This window comes from Aspergillus lucknowensis, assembly GCF_044049455.1.
Source record: "Aspergillus lucknowensis strain CBS 449.75 chromosome Unknown BJX67scaffold_25, whole genome shotgun sequence".
Classification (NCBI taxonomy): domain Eukaryota; kingdom Fungi; phylum Ascomycota; class Eurotiomycetes; order Eurotiales; family Aspergillaceae; genus Aspergillus; species Aspergillus lucknowensis.
Window position 1 is genome coordinate 177,370 of NW_027263569.1, and position 18,149 is coordinate 195,518.

General features: G+C 51.4%; 6 protein-coding genes across 6 annotated transcripts; 2 read left to right on the forward strand and 4 right to left on the reverse strand.

The window, feature by feature from the left end:
- Positions 1 to 362: 362 nt before the first annotated feature.
- BJX67DRAFT_355674 (uncharacterized protein) lies at positions 363 to 2,091 on the reverse strand (the record flags this gene model as incomplete). Its single annotated transcript, XM_071029323.1, has 1 exon — positions 363 to 2,091. A coding segment is annotated over exon 1 (829 nt), but the record flags the coding sequence as incomplete, so codon positions are not given.
- An 845-nt stretch (positions 2,092 to 2,936) lies between these two features.
- Positions 2,937 to 4,116, reverse strand: BJX67DRAFT_138713 (uncharacterized protein). Its single transcript, XM_071024623.1, has 3 exons — positions 3,655 to 4,116; positions 3,475 to 3,601; positions 2,937 to 3,422 (listed from the first exon to the last, which is right to left on the reverse strand). Exons 1-3 carry the CDS (start codon positions 3,685 to 3,687, stop codon positions 3,019 to 3,021), a joined length of 564 nt encoding a protein of 187 aa, XP_070885388.1. The 5' UTR covers positions 3,688 to 4,116; the 3' UTR covers positions 2,937 to 3,018.
- A 298-nt stretch (positions 4,117 to 4,414) lies between these two features.
- BJX67DRAFT_138560 (uncharacterized protein) lies at positions 4,415 to 5,429 on the forward strand. Its single transcript, XM_071024620.1, has one exon. It carries the CDS (start codon positions 4,520 to 4,522, stop codon positions 5,084 to 5,086), a length of 567 nt encoding a protein of 188 aa, XP_070885389.1. The 5' UTR covers positions 4,415 to 4,519; the 3' UTR covers positions 5,087 to 5,429.
- A 5,316-nt stretch (positions 5,430 to 10,745) lies between these two features.
- BJX67DRAFT_381929 (uncharacterized protein) lies at positions 10,746 to 11,931 on the reverse strand (the record flags this gene model as incomplete). Its single annotated transcript, XM_071033112.1, has 5 exons — positions 10,746 to 10,779; positions 10,840 to 10,952; positions 11,005 to 11,411; positions 11,466 to 11,666; positions 11,733 to 11,931. 5 exons carry the CDS (start codon positions 11,929 to 11,931, stop codon positions 10,746 to 10,748), a joined length of 954 nt encoding a protein of 317 aa, XP_070885390.1.
- Positions 11,932 to 12,559: 628 nt separating this feature from the next.
- On the reverse strand, positions 12,560 to 14,570 carry BJX67DRAFT_138568 (glycosyltransferase family 69 protein). Its single transcript, XM_071024621.1, has 2 exons — positions 12,782 to 14,570; positions 12,560 to 12,721 (listed from the first exon to the last, which is right to left on the reverse strand). The coding sequence occupies exon 1, from the start codon at positions 14,404 to 14,406 to the stop codon at positions 12,832 to 12,834; it is 1,575 nt and encodes a 524-aa protein (XP_070885391.1). The 5' UTR covers positions 14,407 to 14,570; the 3' UTR covers positions 12,560 to 12,721; positions 12,782 to 12,831.
- A 1,262-nt stretch (positions 14,571 to 15,832) lies between these two features.
- Positions 15,833 to 16,638, forward strand: BJX67DRAFT_138835 (uncharacterized protein). Its single transcript, XM_071024624.1, has one exon. It carries the CDS (start codon positions 15,946 to 15,948, stop codon positions 16,552 to 16,554), a length of 609 nt encoding a protein of 202 aa, XP_070885392.1. The 5' UTR covers positions 15,833 to 15,945; the 3' UTR covers positions 16,555 to 16,638.
- The last annotated feature ends 1,511 nt before the right edge of the window (positions 16,639 to 18,149 follow it).

The window sequence follows — 18,149 nt, forward strand, 5'->3', positions numbered from 1 at the left end:
CTGATGGATGCCGGTGGATTGCTTTGGAGTGGTGTTTTGTGTTTTGTTGTTCCAGAGTTTGACGATCCCGATAGCAGACTGTGGAAACGAATGCAAAAAAAAAAAAAAAAAGAAAAAAAGAAGAAAAAGAAAAAGAAAAAGAAAAACATTAATCATTTTGGTTCGGAAACAACCGACTCGGATTCAGAGCGATGTCTCGCTTCAATGGATGAGTCCCATCACCATGTCCCGTATCCCCCGCCATGTCGAGGGTTGAGCCAGTCACGTGACATTCTCTGATATCTTGCGAAGGCTCAGATCTCAGCTCGAGCAGGGTATGGTCACCAAGGTCTGCAAACACTCAGGTAGTATACGTGGGACTATTGATATAGTAATGAGATTGAGATTGGTATCGTGTCGTGCTGACGACACCAGGTCAGATGCATGCTAGAATACAGAGAGCCTCCCAATGAGCATAGCATGTCATACGGTCGTGGTAGACGCGGAAAGCAAATAGATATCAAGAGAGCCAGATCCATATCCGTCCCAGTACACCGTGTAGTATAGGTCCCAAACAAAAGCCGGTTGAAGGTAGAGGTAGAGAGATCAATGAGGAATAGGGAAGATTTCGAGGGAAAGATAGGTAGGGATCTTAGAAGGTGGTCGGCCGTAACGAATTGAATCAGTGGAATGGAAAGAAATTTCGGGGTGGAGAGGGAAAAGTAGAAAGGTAAATGTGAAGAAAAGGTGACGGGCAAACATAAGGTACTACCTCAACATCTTCTTCCGCATCACCTCTTCCCGATCCTCGCGCATCCACGGATACCAAACTCCCATCCACTCGACGACGCCAAACTGCGGCGCGCCCGAATTAAAGCTGGAGGAACTGGACTCCTGGCGCAGGAACTCGCCGTCGCGCATGCGCCGCTGCTCCCGGAGCGTCGGACACTTCTTCTCCTTGATGAAGCGGTAGAATTTACACTGGATCCCCTGAAAGCCGCGGCGCTGGCGGCTGGGAAACTGGCGGTTGAAGCTCTCGCGGACCTCCTTCCACTCTTGGCAAAGGTCGACGCGGTGGTACCAGATGAAGTACATTTCTTCCTCCTCATACTTGGGCCGCGGGGGGCGGCGGCGGTCGCCCGCGGTGCTGCTGCTGTTGTTGTTTGTGCTGGAGCTGCTGGAGACGGAGTCGTAGCGGTCTCGCGAGTAGGCTTCTGGCGATGAATCTGTTGAGCGTGGCCGGTAGGGCGTGAATGAGTGGTCCTGAGATGTTGGGGTGGTGGCTTGGCTGTATGGGTGGTGGCGGTGGTTGTGATAGCTGTGGTGACTATGATGGCCATGATGGCCATGATGGTGATGGTGGTGGTGGTCTTCAGAGAAGCTGTAGTAATATTGCTGGTGTGGACTTGGTGCATAGAGAGGCGAGTACTGTGGCGTTAAGGGGCCATATTGTTGGACTTTTGTGCTGGGTTTTTCGGACTCCGCTGGGGGGTTGAGCAGGGAGTCGATAGCCATGCGGCTTGGACGAGATGAAAGAGATTCCATGGTGCATCCACTGGAAGGGCGGAGGACAAGAGAAGTAATTGCAGAGAGGCAAAGCATGGACGAGGAAAGTGGATAGGGGCGCGTTTAAGAGAGTGCGGTGTCAACCATCCCCAACAGCGCACGAGGGCTCCGGTTGGATTGCTGCGAGGGTGGTATGGCGGACCACTGGACCGTGGCCTGGTTTAGTGTTGGGTTGTCGCTGAACCCATGCAGCGTACCGAATCCCTGGATCTCGTCGGCCTGTCACAGAGGACGATTGACAGCGCCCCTGTGCTCGTGGAACGAATGTCGCGAAGCCTGATGCGCAGACGCTGCGGCAATGGACCAATTTGGGAAAGAGGGCGCTTCTGCGAGAAGCTTGCGGCAGAGAGGCCCGAGAGGATCTTCGCGTCTCGAGGAAGGAAAGACTCGGAGAGATGAAGACTTGGAGAGGCGAAGACGAGACAAAGAGGATTAAAACTCCTCAGAGCAGCTCGCCACGCCACAAGCAGAGAGGAGAAGATTCAGAAGAAAGTGTCATCAATAAAATCAAGAAAATAAAAATAATAAATCACGTTAATCCAAATCATTAATTTTGAATTTGATTCGGCGGGGATACCGTTAGATCGGGTAATTTATTCAGCGATGAATGCAATTCCATTTTTTTCAGTAATTTTGCTCGCAGCGAAGCACCGGAGCCACTCTTCGTCTGACCAGCAAGACGAAGATCGGACTCGCGAAGTCCGGAGCCGCAGTCAGACAAAGAAACTCAAGTCATATTCCTCGCGCTATTATTCACGGGCAAAAGAGAAGATGATTGACCATTGACGCCGACGATCCCGCTGTGATGTTCACGGCGTTGAATTCTGGACACGAATGACAAATCCCTGGTTCCCAAGGTGTGGTACACTGGGCCAACGTCCTTTTCTCCATAGGAGTCTCTGATTGGCACGTTGATGGATGTCGAGTGCAGAAGAGTCCCCTCCATGAGACATGGACATTGTGCACGACGCAGCCTGGAGCCAGGAGCCAACCTGGCCGACATACCGAGCCCCTGCTCAAGGTTCAGAATTGCATTCTTGCCTGACCCTTGACGCCTCACGGGGCCACATCCATCGGCCGAGGAGGTCAGACATCTTTATCTCATCGCGGAACGGACACTTTCCAGCGGCACAGCACCTAAATTAATCGCGACCTGGGTCCTGGTCCGGGTCCGGAGGGCCGCGAGGCTCGAGGCTTGAGGGGCAATCTCCCTGCCGAGTCGACCGAGCCTCGACCATCACAAGCTCGAAATTCGAGCTCAAGAAGAGCAAGAAGCAAGATCAAAAATTGCATTTTGAAGAAATTTTCCAAGGTTTTCCCCAAGCAATCCGACCGTTCATTCCCCCTCCTCAGGCCATCTTTTGACATGGACAGAGAGGGGGCTTTTGGGGATGGAAAAAAACCAACAAAAAGAAGCAACACGCAGGACGCTGATTGGATGCGGGAACATAACTCCAACAGCAGTGGCTTTTGCTAGCGTACCGTTTTGTCGGGTCGGCTCAGCCAATCCTGCCTGACAACCAGGATTCTGAGACTCACAAAGCCCCACCAGCCAGTCTGACAGAGACACGATGTGTGTGGGGCGATTCCAAAGTGCTCACGAGCGACCGAAGAATCATGAATGAGCATGAGATTCTCCCGCCTGGAATCTGCCCTTCCCGCTGAAGCTGAAGGAATCTCTGCAGTGCAGATGCGAATCTGCAGAGTTGCCAACTCATCCCCCGCCCATCCCGAGGGTCTTGTATACAGGCAGCTCGCGTTTCCCTGTTTCAGACCGACATGCCGCTGCAGATTACCATGAAGCGTTTCATTTCTGTCTTTCTCCTTTCTCTCCGAGGCAGGAACCGTATCCAACCATGGATGTCTCCTCTTGGCAGCTGTCAATCATTTCGTCAGTCGCGAGCCAATCAGGTCACCCAGAAAATTTACCATTCGACAGGCATCTGATGAGCGAGGCCAGCCTCGCACAATCATCATATCTTTTCGCAGGATGACATTGGAATTTCCTGGTCCAGAAAGTGAATACCTGACATGGCGACAACAAGAACAAGGCCGTCTGCAAGAGTCAGACACGACCACCAACAATGTCTTGAAGAAATCCACTTATACCAGCATCAAAAGGCGGCAACCCGGCACCTGCATACAGACCACACTAAGTCCGGAAGAAGAAGAAGAAGGGCTGTCTCACTTGAAGATCTCAGATGTGTCGTTTGTCCGTGGCTTTCCGGGCTTGCATCGCACCATGCAAGGACGCTCACCTTGACTCTTGACCCCCGGTATGGGAAAGCAGGAGCGAGTCCAAGATTCCCAAAAACCAAAAAGGAAAAAAGGAAAAAGGAAAAGGTATTGAAAATAAAAACGGGACCCAGCGAAGGGTTGCAAAGGCACAATTGCACTTGCCCCCGAAGTCACCGAGCAAGGCAATCCATCATTCTTCCCCACAAGGCATTTGTCACCGATTATCTCTGGACTCGACAGGGTGCAGGAGTGGACCGAACTTCCTTTGTTCACCTGAATCGTTGCATCATATTGAAGATCGTTCCTCTTTGAACACTGATCTCGAAGATGAGCAAAATGAATGCTGCCTCCTCCTCAGGGAGTTTGTGGTTGGAAAAAGGAATCTGACAGAGAGGTGTGTGGATCCCTGAATTGCGGCACAGTCAAGGTGCGCAAGCTTGGATCGCAGCGTTTATGGACTTCCTCCTCGGGGGAAAAAAACTCGTTTTTATTGTTCCTTGAGTGGGCGGCCCCCCCGCGATCCATACTACTAGTACTGCTGAGATGTGCCACCCCTCATCCAAAAAGTATGGTACGGAGGACGCCGTAAGTGCCATGAGAAGTATCCGGAGAATGGTCTGGGTCTCAAACGCAACAGCAAGGACGAGTCCACTTTCCTTCAACTGTGGGAAGCCATTATTGTCCCGAGGAAACCACACCCCATCCTTTCTGAAGAGGGCGCTTCGACAGAGAATGGATGATCGTCCGCCACGGTGGCTTGCATCATCTCTCGTCTGTCGTCTGTCGTGTGCAGCACCGCAGATCGCTCCTTCCCGAGGATTTTCTTCAGAGCTTCCTCTCTGAACCTGAAGGAAGGAACTCGTTACCGGGATGGAATGGAAGCTGGGCTCCCGAACCAAATTCACCAGACTCTCCGGTGGCTCGAAAGAAGACAAGTGCCAGCCACTCACCCCCAACCACCGCGTCTGCCCGCAGTCGATTCCAATCACGTGAGTACTATTGGTGGTTGTTGAGCTTGGCCATTATTCGTAGTCGGAGAAGAGAACAAAGAAGCCGAAGCCCCAAGATACAAGGGAAATTCGCCATCGGGACGACGATTGCGCTCGATTGGCACGAGCCTGTTCATGGTGTTTGCGATTGTGTTCTCCGTTTGTTGCGACGCGGACTGAGCGGCTGTGAGAGGACGCGATTGGAGACTTGCCGGGCAACCAGCGCAAGAGTTTCGTTCGTGATGAGATGCCTGAGTCAGAAGTGGCTCTTTCTGAGGCTCAAGTCGGGCAGCATTTCAATCTGTGCTGAATGAGAGCTCTCTTTCACAAGGCACAGGCAGCCTGAAGAGGTGGGCTCGGTGGACCCGGCTCCGGATTCCGTTCGATGCAGAGAAGCTCGGCGGACCAGTCGATAACTCTCCGTTCCTCGTACTTTTGTCTCGGGGTCGGTGGGGATTGTCCAGTGTTCAGCTTTCAGAAGTTCATAATCATGAACGTCTCCTCAAGCCACGAACTGACACAGGATCCAGCGTCTCTCCCGTCATTTCAACCTCAATTTCATCCTTTAAAACTCCTCCAATCGGTCGGCGCTGCCAGATTAGATCCATCCGCGAGGTCCAAGCTTCCATTCCAGAATAATCGATCCAATCCTCGCGTGGGGAGCTCCAGCCACGGTCCATTATTCGTGAAACCAACCTTGCCTCTTGGACGATGGAGAGCGAAAAGAGACCTCGAATTTACTAAAAAAGGAGAACAGTAATTCGGTAATTAATCGTCGCAGTCACTTCCTAGCCTGGAACGGACGGGAAGCTCCCGCCAGTGTTCTGTGCAGCGCACTGGCGAGCAAACATGGAAAATTGCGCCGCCTTCGAGATTTTCTCTTATCAGGTCCAGCAGGTCTGCATCATTGGTGTTGGCTCCTGAAGTGGCGGCCGAATGGGGGTGCGAAAGGTCGCGTTTTTCTCAACGCAGATCCTGCATGCTTTGCGCCCCTCAGAATCAGCAAGGGGCAGTCGCAGGACCTCCTCTGAGCAAGCAGACATGGACTTGCCTCTTCTTCAGTAAATCAGTAACGGAGACCCGGCTGTTGCTGAGGCGGATTTCCCATCTCCAGACGGCGCTGGCGATGTTTGCTTTTTTCTTGAAGAACTCCTCGCGTCGTGCATCGCCACTGCGTGAAGACAAGCCCAAGTGATGAATCTTCTTCTTCTTCTTCTTCTTCTTCTCCTCCACGTCTCTCTGTGATAGGCTGAAACAACTCACCAGACCCCTGCGCTTTGGCACAGGGCAGGCGAACGCGGCACTCTCAACCCTCGGAACATTCCGATGGGTGATGGCGAACATTGGGAGACTGCTGGAATCAGACTTCTGGGCGCATTCGTCGAGCAATCTCAGAAACCTTGTCCATTTCTAATTCTTTTCCGACAGAGTATGGGGCTCGTCCATCGCAAGCAGTCACCGGTGTCGAGGTAAAACCTCCGAGTTGGCAAGCCGAGAGCGCGATTTCCTGATTCCCCAGAACATCCTCTGCATGATGCAGTCGGGGACTGCCGGTTCAAAGCTCTGGTTTCAATATTCTGAGCCAGAGGACCCTCTTTGTTCGAACGACTCGTCTGTTCCACCCAGACGAAGGCAGAAGAAATCCAGTTCTGCAAAATACAAGCCCAGGCGCTGAAGATGAGCCTCACTCCAAGATCCTCCAGTCCGCACTGCCACAGGCGACACCCGATCACGCTGGTCGACTCAGCGCTCGGCTCTCTTGTCCAATTTCCCCTCCATGACTTTTTGGACCCCACGAGACAGTGGACCAGTCCTGGCTTCACAAAGTGGCACTGACCTCATTCGGCTGATTTTGCTCGCCATTGGACAGTCTGAGCTTCTGTTCCAAGGATCTGTGAAGAGTTAGTTTGTACGAGCGCCCCAGTCCACCTCCACCTTTGAAGGTTTGTCTCTGGAGCTTCGATTCTTCAATCGGCTGCCTGAAGGACCCATCGCAGGACCGGTGGTTCGTCACGCAAATTAGGGCAAAGTGACAGCAACGCGAGCGCAGCAAGCTCCCCTTTTGGGACGGAGGGACTGGGATTCGCCTGACTGAGTGAATCCCTTGAACGACCTCCTCGGGCTTGATTTGATTGAGAGGGAAGACACCCCTCCTCGTGGCTGCGGAGCTCCACGCTCGTGGCCCAAGTTGAAGGTTCCTTGTCAAAGTCAAATTTCTTTCGAGAACCTCCCCAGAATTTTGTGCATGGGTGGCAGGCGTGTCTGGGGCTGCATTTCTCAATTGAGACGCCAGAGAATGTGGGATTACCACGGCCAGAGTGCCCAGAGCAAGCAATCCCAGAAACAAGCGGACGAGGAACTCGACGTCTGTGATTTCAAGTCCCTGCCTTAGAACTCACCTCAGGACCGTCAATTACCATTGTTCGATTGACCAGTTATTGCTAGTCTCTGGTTTCATCTCTCTTCAAGTTTGAATAATGCCTCCCTGTCGAAGATTGAGAGGAACAAAAAGTTTTTCTGCATGATCACACCCCCACGCCTTCGCCGAGTGGCGAAGCTTGCCTCCAAGATGCAAAGGAGTTCAATCGCCGCAAACATGATGGAAAGTCAAAGGCACAAACGGAGTCGGGAGACAAGCAATTGGTCTTCTCACCGCGCTCTGAGCCTCCGATTAACCAACAGGTGCAAAGAAACCTCGTCCTCACGATCCTGAACCGGCTTCAGTTGCCAAAGGCCATCCCTGGATCAGTGATTGATACTTGTTATCGGACATCATTTCGACCACACAGCATTTTTCCCCTGCTCTTCGCATACTCCAGGAAAGCAACTCGAGAAAGCAGCCTTTGTATTTTGGCGTCATTATTGCATCAAACCGGAAGATGCGAAAGCCCTGCTGGGCGGAGATTGTTTTGGATTCGTGGGCGGGTTGAGAGCGCTCTCCATTCCTGGTGTGGCACGGTCAAGCTGCATCAACGAGCGGTGCCATGTCCCTCTTGAGCCGCGTCTTTGTTGGACGCCAACCGTCATGTTTGCGATTGCGACATGAAGTCATGGTGGCTTTCGAGCGATATTTAGATTGAACGCAATGAGCATTCCAATAGTTCGAAAGACCATGAAACGAACAAGATCTCAACAGAACGTCGCCGACCTCCCTTGTCCTCCCATTTCCGTTGCAACATTGGAAACGACTCCACAACGCCAAGGTTGACCAACACAAGAAAAGGATTTTCAATTATATCCACAGGGCGGATTCCACCAGAGTCTGTGCCCTTGACACGGAGAAGCCGTTGATCGGCGGGCCGTGATCAGCGGCAAACGGGATTTGCGTGCGTTTGTCATCCTGAACCATGTTTTTGAGGACATCCGTCGCTCTTATGAGCTGTTTCTGCGGGTGAAGAAGGTGGAGAGAAGGGAGGAGAGAGCAAAAACGCAAAATTGATTATTTGGTGGGAAAACAGGGATTCTCCCGTATCCGAGATTTGGTTCTGATCGTCGTCAGAAAAAAACAGCGTCGCCAGTCGTCACATCACTTCACCCGTTAGCCTCACTCGCATCCAGCGTCTCGAAGCGGCCCAGAAATGCGACATGCAGCGTCGGGCCCAAGACAGCACCCAAAGCCGAAGTTGGGCTCGCTCTTTCTCTGAAAAAAAAGTTAGTTACGTAAACCCAAGTGACTGAAGAACGTCAAGCATGATGCGGAGGATGAAGAAAGGCGCAAGGATTGATTCTTCACCAACTCCAACTCACAAGGCTGCGTGAAGCTCAGCTCGCTCATTCATCTTTTGAGCCGAGATTGGAGCCGAGTTGTCGGGGAACAAAGCAAAAAGAGGGCGCTCGCCCAACTGAGACTGCCCAAGGTTTGAGTTACGATGTGCTAATGCTCAGTTATCACACTCGCGTCCAGACTGTCGGGTCCTGACAGTGGTCTTTCTGTTGCAGGAATGCGATGGCGGCGGGACGCTATTTCACCAGGAATCGTATCCCTCATTAATTCATCTATTTTCTTGCCCTGATAGGTTGGCGAGTCAGAGGTTGGATTCATCACAGTCCAAGAATAGCCAAGTATTCAGCAGTCAGATGGCCCGAGGAAATCCGCGCAGTTTCTTCGGCCGGAACAATGGAATTCAGTTGGTTCGCTTCCTTTTGCCAATGCTCACGACGGCGAAATGCCAGATCCTCTCTCCAGTGACAGCTTCCAATCCAAGAGACAAAAGAGGGGATCCTCCTTTGCAGGTACGAAGCCACTCTTTTGCAACACCAAAAGCCCAGGAACTGCGATTCTTTGTTCTTTGTTCTTCATTGGGGATCTCCATTTGGTTCTCGCCCCCCACTCTCCACTTAAGAGTCCCATCGTTGGACTAGTGCTGTGCAGAGTTGCCAAAACGGTCCCTTCAAGTCCGAATCCATGAGTGTTTTCTCCCCGAAGTTGAAGAAAGGAAGATTGCTAAGATCCGGCTGACTCGTTAAGGCCCGTTTAGTCAACAAAGAGAAGTTTGCAAGAAGACAAGAGAAGAGGTGTGACTGAGGATGAGGGGCGATGAGGTACACTTTCCGAGATATTAGCGGCACACATCTCCATAACTGGCAAATTTTCGACCATGGACTTTAAAGTCAAATATCGCAAACTCCAACCTTCAGTTGGAGTTATACCCACAGCGGTGCTCCACTGGACTTGAAGATTCCGGTCTTTCATTGCAAGATCCTGCCGGAGAAACCAAAAAGGGGCGTGACTGAAAAACGTGCAGACTGAGAATTCTTCTGTCCCTCCGTGAGGGGCCAGACAGCTTGTTCTGCCTGAGAATCGGACTCCGGACGGAGAGTGGTGTGGAATTGAAGAACAATCCGATGATGAACTTCATTCAGCCAAGTTGCAGGTGCTCTCGGTAACGTACGGTATCATACGATATGAGTAATACCAGTTGCTTGGGCGGATTCCTTGACTTCCCGGTTCCGAATCCCTTCACAGGCTTCCAGGTCTGTCCTCGTCATTTTTATTCTTATTCCTCGGGTGACGAGAGGACTAGTTTGACATTGGAGATACAACCAGTGTTGTAAGTCATCGATAAACATGGGTATTCCAATAATACGCCTACGTGTTGAAGAACACCTTCTCTCCGCGGCTCAGCTCGCAAATATATATATCAAGCACTATGATCAGCATGTCCACATAACAATACCGGAGTCGTGGTATTACCCCGCGCTCTCCAGTGAGATCTCATACAACTCGGCATCGTGCCTATTTGTTGGGGTGGCAACAATTGCGGATAGAGATACCCCTTGTAGAGCGGAGTAGTACGCCTGCAACACCCAAATCGCCGATTTGCGCGACTCGTCGGGACCTGCAAAACATCATGTCCGTGCGAAAGATACAAGTTTCCACCGCCCTCCGCAATCTGAGCGCTGCTGCGCCAAGCCGCTGACAGAGCGTTGGGGCGACGGATGCGGATTCCAGCAGACAGGGCCGGCCGCCCGATAGGCAGCGTTGAAAGGACAGAACTTGGTTGGTGGCTTGTCGGCTATTTCTGAGTGGATGGATTTCGTACTTTATTGATTGGTTGGCGTAACCTGTCCTGTCGACATGTTGGTTTGATGGGGGTGATGGAGGGAATGCTTGTGGGTGTGGGTGTGGTGGTCGAGCAGATTGTCTGGGGGGCTGGTCGAGGTGGATGTTGGTTTACTTGAATACTGAAAGGCCCACGCGGTGATACATCTTGATGAGCCCTGCTGGAGGATTCATTCATAGGGCGAATTGTTGGAACCTAGGAGTTGGACCGGAGAGCGGAGGAGAATGTTCATTCTGCAACTGTAGATACACCTCGCGTATGCCACCGTACATCTACTGCTTGAAGCTTAGATAACTCTTCTCCTTGACCTCCATCACAATCTGTACCTTCAATCTCCACATCCTTGAAAACACATTGAACTCTGGCGATAGTGCTCGAACCCTTCACGCCCAGTTGCTTTCTCGTCGGTTCAGTCTGCGTGATAGCCTGTTGCAACCTCGCATCTACAGACAAGTCAGCTTCGAATGCACCCCAATTCGCTGCGATGCAAGTGGAAAACTTACGGATCGGTTGCATACTGAACGTTACAGTGCTCCCAGTCTTCGTTACGAATTAGAGCACTACGGAAGCGGACAGCATCATCAATAGAGCAGAAGCGGAAGCTCACAGAGCGGGGCTGGTTACCATAAGTTAGTACATGGCGGGTGCGTCTCGGAAAGTGTACTTACGTAGCCGGAAACGTAAGAGTCGATGATTTTTTCCACCTTGCGGCTGTTGGATGTAGCGATCTTCACGAGATCACTCATGGTAGCCTCCAAATCAACGCCGACGGCGCGGACGACACGGGTTGATCCAACGGATAGGTTGAAAGAAAGCTGTGAGCTGATCACATCAACATCTTCACCCATATCCACAAAAACAGTGAGCTTTCGTTCTTTGTCAAGGTCGATTCCATTGGGGTACTTGTCGTAGAAGGATTTGCACGCCTCTGGGTCACAGAATAATATGTGAGCATTTCCAGACGCGGTGATAGAGATACTCTCGATCATTCCACCATGGACCAGAGAAAGGACCTTGTCAGGAGTGCTCCAGGAAGAGGGAAGACCTTTAATGATCACTCGTCTAACTTGAGCGGCTAGGGACGGTGTTAGTATCTGGTCGGGGAAACAGGGCGGTATGGTTGTGGTACCTGGCTTTGCTCGAATAGCAGGAGTTCCCCAGGTCTTGAAAACAGAAAGGTTTTCGCGGTTCTCCTCCTCAGGTTGGGTCTTTTCGGTTTCGGGAGTGTTGACACCAAAGCTGTCAAGGGGAGCGGCGCCCGAATCAACAGTATCAGGCTTCTTGACGGAAGAATCCCCGGCGGCAGAGGGATTCTTCTCGGCTGGGAAGTCTATACGAAGAACGGTTAGACGTGTTGTCAGGTCAACTACGGCGGGGCATCATGGAGGTCGCTTACCGATAGGGTCGTCGAAGCCGTTTTCGGTGATGGGAGCGGTGTTGACAGCTTCCTCAACAGGGGTTTGAGAGGCGTCGTGATCCACCGACGCATCGTCAGCAGCAGGAGGGGGCTTTCCGTAAGAATTATTTAGTTTGAGTGCCCTGGCAGCGGCCATGAACCCAGCTGTGTCGTCCACATCAGCGATCGGAGTAGCCATCTTGAATGCTCCCGGGGATTCGCGTGAATGGAAATGTGATGAATGGGATATGATATTGGGGGAAAGGGAAGGGGGAGATGAAGGGAAGAGGGGAGGGGAAGAAGAGGAGTGAGGAAAAGTGTTATTGTTGCCGGAGACCTGGTGTGTTATGATGTGTTGTTAGTTTCACTCTCCTCAATCTAGCATGACCTGCTTCAGATAAAGAGAGCAACAAGAAAGAAATACTCAATGAGTGGAAAAGGGAGAGCTGACCTGATTATGTTGTCTGCTAGGAATATGAGCACTCTGCTTCTGGGGGGCATGACGACTTTCCTCTAAGCCGTAGGAAGACCGATCCACAACAGCCTCGACAACACTGTGAACAATGTGGGTAATGTTGAGGCCAGTGATCTCGGAGAAACGCTTCCCAAGATCCATATTGATGAACAGGAAAAGAGACACTTGGTTGGTAGTTTTGTTGAGGGGAGGGTGTAGTAGGAGAGGGAATGGAGAGATAGAAAGCTCGGCAGGTAGGAGGGAATAGGGAAGGGTAGCAATTCAAGATGTGTTTGCTTGCTAATCTAAGCACAATCGTTGGGTAAAATTGGGAAAATTGGCTCATTCACTGCTGGAATTGTTATTGCAAGATTTGTTACTGCAGTGAAGAGCAGGAAAGCAAGGTCGAAGGACAACACAACCTCAAAGATGGACATGATGGACAAGCCGTGAAAGCCCATGTCAGACACACCACACGAGAGGTAGTAATGCAAAGCAGACCGTTCGAGGCTAGCAAGAAAAAAAAATCTGTATTCTAAGTGTGTATTCGTCTGAGTCAAAGTATTAGACAAGAATGATTATTGGATTTACATACATCGAGGCACATTCGAGACACAGATTTTTCTCTGGCTTCGTCCGCGATGATCAGGTCGGAACTGGAATGCTTTCCCAGCCCGCCTCACCCTCTTCGCGCTCCTCGGCAAGCACCTGAAGGCCTGGTCGACCACAAAAGCCATCGTTCGCAGCAATCCGTCTGACCTCCTGGAACGAGCCCCCTCCGTAGTCGTCCTCGTTTGGAACCCACGCAGTCTCCATCACGCGCTGCCCGGGGACTTCAGTTCGTCTGGAGTTAAAGTGAGGCAACGCTGCTATATGGCTTCCAATATTGTGAATGAGAGTATATAACCTCTCAAATCGGCGTGTGATGCCGAGCCAAGATAAAGTGCGGCTGTCATATGCCACTCGTACAAATGGGTTCATATAAATCCCTGTATCTGCGATATCCTCGGGATTGACAGGAATATCTTGGATGTCCGCATGGATGAGACAGCATTCGGAGGCCTCCCAAAAAGGATCGTGCGACGCACGAAACCGCGCAATGTGATCCTGGGAGGGCCCTGATATCGGCAGTTGGAAGAAACGGGCATCGAACGCAACCATCCCTCCCCAACAGCTGCGGACCCGAACAGCATCAGTCCCCGCCAAGACATCTTTCCGGCTTGATCCGCTGCCAGCTGTGGTAAACCAGGGAAAGAAAGGGAGACCCACGCCATAACCTTGTAAATCTCGCGTGGCATAGGTGTCATAAAACTTGAACGGATTGATGAAATCGACAGCGCAGGCAGCCCGGTATTGGGCGACTCCGTTCTCATCTGCGTGTGTAGAAAATAAAAGCTGAAGGGCATCAAGGGGGTCGAAAATAATGTCGTTTAGGTACAGTAGTTTATCAAATCGCATCTCGGGATGGGCGTCTAAAGGTCGCAGGGCTCGGTTCCGGACCTCAGCCAAGTATTGAATGCGTTTTATGCGTTTCGATCCACCAGGGATGGTCACCGCGTGCAAATCAGTAAAATCCAAGTTGTCCTCGAACACTATCGACTTATTACAGGAAAGCCGCGCCTCGAAGTCTAGCAGTGCGCCTGCGCCTGCCGGTCCGCTATCGTTTTCGTAAATGCTGATGAACACATTCTCCTCACCTAGCAGGTCAATCAACATCAATATTCTCTCTCCCCATTGTCCGCCCGCTATATCCCCACTGCGGTCATATAGGCTCGCCGCGATAAAGATCTTCTCGTTGCGGGGATTGCCTCGGCCTGGGGTACTCGAGTTGATGACGGTATTGCGAAGAGTGGTGTAGTGCGGAGGTCGTCGAGTGTATGAAGGGCTGAAGATCGACGCGAGAAGGATGAGGGCAATTATGATGGTCAAGAAGATCTGGAGGTAGGAGAGTATACGGCGATGGAAGCAACGTCGGTAGCAGCCTGGCCGCTTCGAAGGAGTAAGGAAAGGGTTTGGAGGGTTCAGACGGTGGTACCCGTAGTGATTGGAGCCCAAAATACGTGACAGCAGAGGTGGGCGATATATTAAGGTACTGTTCTTAGGGATTGTTTGCGACTCAAAGTCGGCTTCGTCGAGGTTAAAAGTGCCCTGAGAGTCGATTGAGGACCGGGATCGCATATCCAACTCATACTCGTCTGGATGAAGAAGTCGGGAGGACATGGTGGCGACTCAAAACCGTCGCAGTCAAGGTGGCAAAGAAAACGTAAACAGCGCACCCATTCCTCAAGTGTTCAACTGGTTGCTCGGAGGAATTATCGCCAGCATTATGTGAATTTTGGCAACTCAAGCAGCGCGCTGGGCGGAGGCTCTGGTCTCCTTTTCTGGGGCTGCGGGCAAGGCCCTGGTTAAGTCAGCGGGTCCAGTTGCCAAGCCGCGTCAAAATGCAGATACGCGTTGCGGGGGCAAGGGAGTGGCGAAGCAACTTGGAGTACGCGTTTTCGTTCTCATAACTGGGCTGGCCAAATTGTTGGGGGCGTCAGCCGAATTCTTCCCTGCATTCGATTGGCTGCTCCGTGAAGGGACTAAATTTGGCTCAACGAGGAGTCGTCCAAGAGATTCCTTCTCACACCTTGATTTCAGGGCTTCGCAAGGCTCTCGCCTTCGGCTCATCACAACTCGCGCGCAATCACATGACTTTTCACGTGGCTTGGACCCTGAATTGCAAAGTTGGAATGCCACGGAACAGTGGTTCAAAATGAGGTGAGTGGGGCTTCTTCAGACCCTGATCACCTCTTTCACATATCAAGAAGGAAATCAGACAAGATTATCTGTCTGTTTGATATATTATACACCTGAAATTAAAAAAAAAAAATTCTTTTACTGTGGTTGACCCTGGTAATTTTGTTTGTCTAGGAGGTCTCTCCTTTGGCTATCCTGTTACTCCTTGGTGCCTAGGTGCAGGTGTCATATCCTGTCTCCTCTTTCAGGGTTAAATTTCTCCACTCTCAAGAGGCACAATGGGAGTTATTGGTCATATTCAAGATTATAATTTTATAATCCCTGCATGGCTCAAGAATAAAAATTCAGTTGTTTTATTCACAAAATCACCAGGGCAAACCGAAGTCGACCTTCTTTCAGAGTGAAACGCTGATCAGGGTTTCAAGGGTGATCGGGGCTTGGAAACCTCATTTTTTACTCAACCGCCGCTTAGCTCTTTTCAAACCCCATTCAACTGTGGCCCCAATTTTTTCCAGGCGTCAATATTCTGTCAAAATTCATCGGTCGCACTGACGCCATGGAACTTTTGAAAGCGACCCCGCGTCGAGCTGAGTGAACTTCCAACCTGGGCCAAAGTGGCCGTCGACGCGGCGGTTTCCAAGCCCATTATTGAGTGGGCGGTTTTTCCCACATCGGCTCCAGCAGCCGGGATTGACGACAACAGCACACGAGATCCTCCGAGAATACCTGTCACCCGATGCTTGATTGGCATTTCTCCTGGTCTCACCGAGGCAGACAACGAGTGATAGCGACATGTGTACTATGTTCTTCGGCGTAATTTGAATCTCGAAGAGTCGAACGTGGTGGTGGTGGAGAGCGGGTGACGTAGGGTATTTCAGGCAGTTCGGTCCTCCATGAGATCGCGATGGCCTTCACCCCCTCCTTTCACCGAACCCCTCATTTCCACGTTATCCTGTCTATGTTCTCTCCATATCCGCATTGTGACTGCAGCAAAAGCTGGAAATTCTTCGCACAACTACAATGGCAACGACGGGATTCGCCTTCGCAAACTCGCCCAATAAAGTTCCCGGTGACGGGACTCTCCCCGCGGAGTTCACGATAACCGCTTCCCCCTCGACGGATGTGTGGGCCAAACCCCCCTCCACCGAACGGTTCAACGCCCCTATTCTCTACAAGGTCATCTCAATAGATACCTTCAAACGCGCTCGAGTCGCGTTCTCTGCCAACTGGAGCCAGAAATACGACCAGGGTGGACTGATTTTCGTTCTCAACGGCGCCAATGGCAGTCGCAAGTGGGTGAAGACCGGTATTGAGCTCACCCACGGCAAACCCCATCTAAGTACGGTGACAAAAGACCGCTGGGCGGACTGGAGCCTGCTTGCGGTACCATCCGGTGGTGCGGGGGCAACATTGGAGGTTGTTAGGGAGCCCGACGACAGCTTGTGGATATATCTGGTTGAGGGCGTCTCGAAGTCCCCGCTTCGAGAGGTGACCTGGGTTTTTGCCGAGGAGGATGTCACCGAATTTTGGATTGGGATCTATGCGGCGAGGCCATCGGATCAGGGAGGGAACTTGGTCGTGAATTTTGCTTCGGTTGTGCTCGATGTGGCGGAATCAGCGAGCACATAACTGTGTCAACATCAGTATCATTGTCCCAGTTTGGGTGATTGGGTGGTCAAGATAGTCTTGGAGCTTCGTTGACTCTCAAAGACTGCAACAACGACATGGACCGAAGTTGAAATGGTTGTTTGGAAATTAGTAAACCTCATGAAAGTCGGCTTATAGGCCATTACTGAATGGAATGGATCTATGATGGGATTCTCGTGCAGATTTACCTCTCCCGCAATAAACCCGTGTTATGGCTAATTGGTTGGCCTGGGATCAGTGCGTTTGCGGGCAAGCATCTCATCCACGTTGAGCCTCCTTTCATGGGCGTTGATTCCACTCGCTGTCTCTCGTCTAGAACTAGTGTGTCTCGTGGAAGAAATATCGGCCAAAATAACATCAATTAGCTATTCGAAAGAGGTAGAGTTATTGGTATTTGCTTTGGTCTATCTTGTAGTGGGAAGGAGGAATGGCAGTGGAATGGATTAGAATTTGCAGGGCGAAATTCATGTTAGGAATTACTTTTGGGGGGAAGGGGGATGGTATCTGAACACAAGGACCACTTTATATGACTCGGATGATGCGAAGAATTTCACCCGCCCTGGGTTATGATTGTCGGTGGTTGTGCCTCAGCTTCGGAGCTGCCGGCGGTTGTGCGCTTCAACTATGCTGAAACTCCGGGATGCCCGAAGAGTTTACAACTCCATTGCCTTAGAGGCGCCGACCAAGCACAAAAACTGGGTTTGGTTTCATCTCGATACGGGTTGGGGGAGGTGGGGATCTGATTCCGAGGCAACGTGGATGGGAGGGGGAACGAGGGAGTGGAGACGACTTCGAAACACGTAGTCGCCTGGAGATGGCGGCTTTCGCGGAGATCTTGTGCAGGAAGGCATCACAGGAGTCAGTCACATTGTGGAATGATCGGCCAGACCCAAGCAGCAGGTGCAAAGTGTTTTGGACGCAGCTCGAATTTCTCTGATAATGAGCGCAACAAACATCGAACGTAGGGCGAGAGCCGGGCGGGAAGAGACGAAGCTGCAGTCAATATTCTCGAAGTCCTCGAGTTGGGCCTGGGCGTCCTTCTGGGGCGGGAAGGGTCATTCGAGTTGGGATTCTCCTACCCGCTTCTTCATGTGATCCCATTCGAGACATGATGCGAAGCGAATCGAACTGCAAGGGACGAGGGAGGAAGAATTTTGACTTCTCGCCGAACGTCATCCAGGGGAAGGATTGTGCTTGCTGCATATCTTCTGCATTCCCTTGATGAAATGCGGACTGGTCTCCTAGGTCTAGAGAAGGATGTTGGTCGGGGCTGGGATGTGGTTAGCCCGATCGTCCAAGTTCGACCACCACAGGAGGTGATCTTATCATATCTGATTCTATCCGCCCGCTAGCCTCGCTGGGGTGGCACTGAGCGATCTTTGCCCAGAAACCCATGCACACTTCAGGGCTCTGTCGCACAGACGGAAAGACAAACAAATCAGATAAACCAGGACAGTGAAGCGAAATAAGATTCTTGGAGACACTCGGCTGAGAATGATACGTCGAGTTCGAGTCATCCGAGACGAAATCCTGGGGAGAATAAGTGTCACGTGAATTCTGTGACGTTGCGGCTGTGG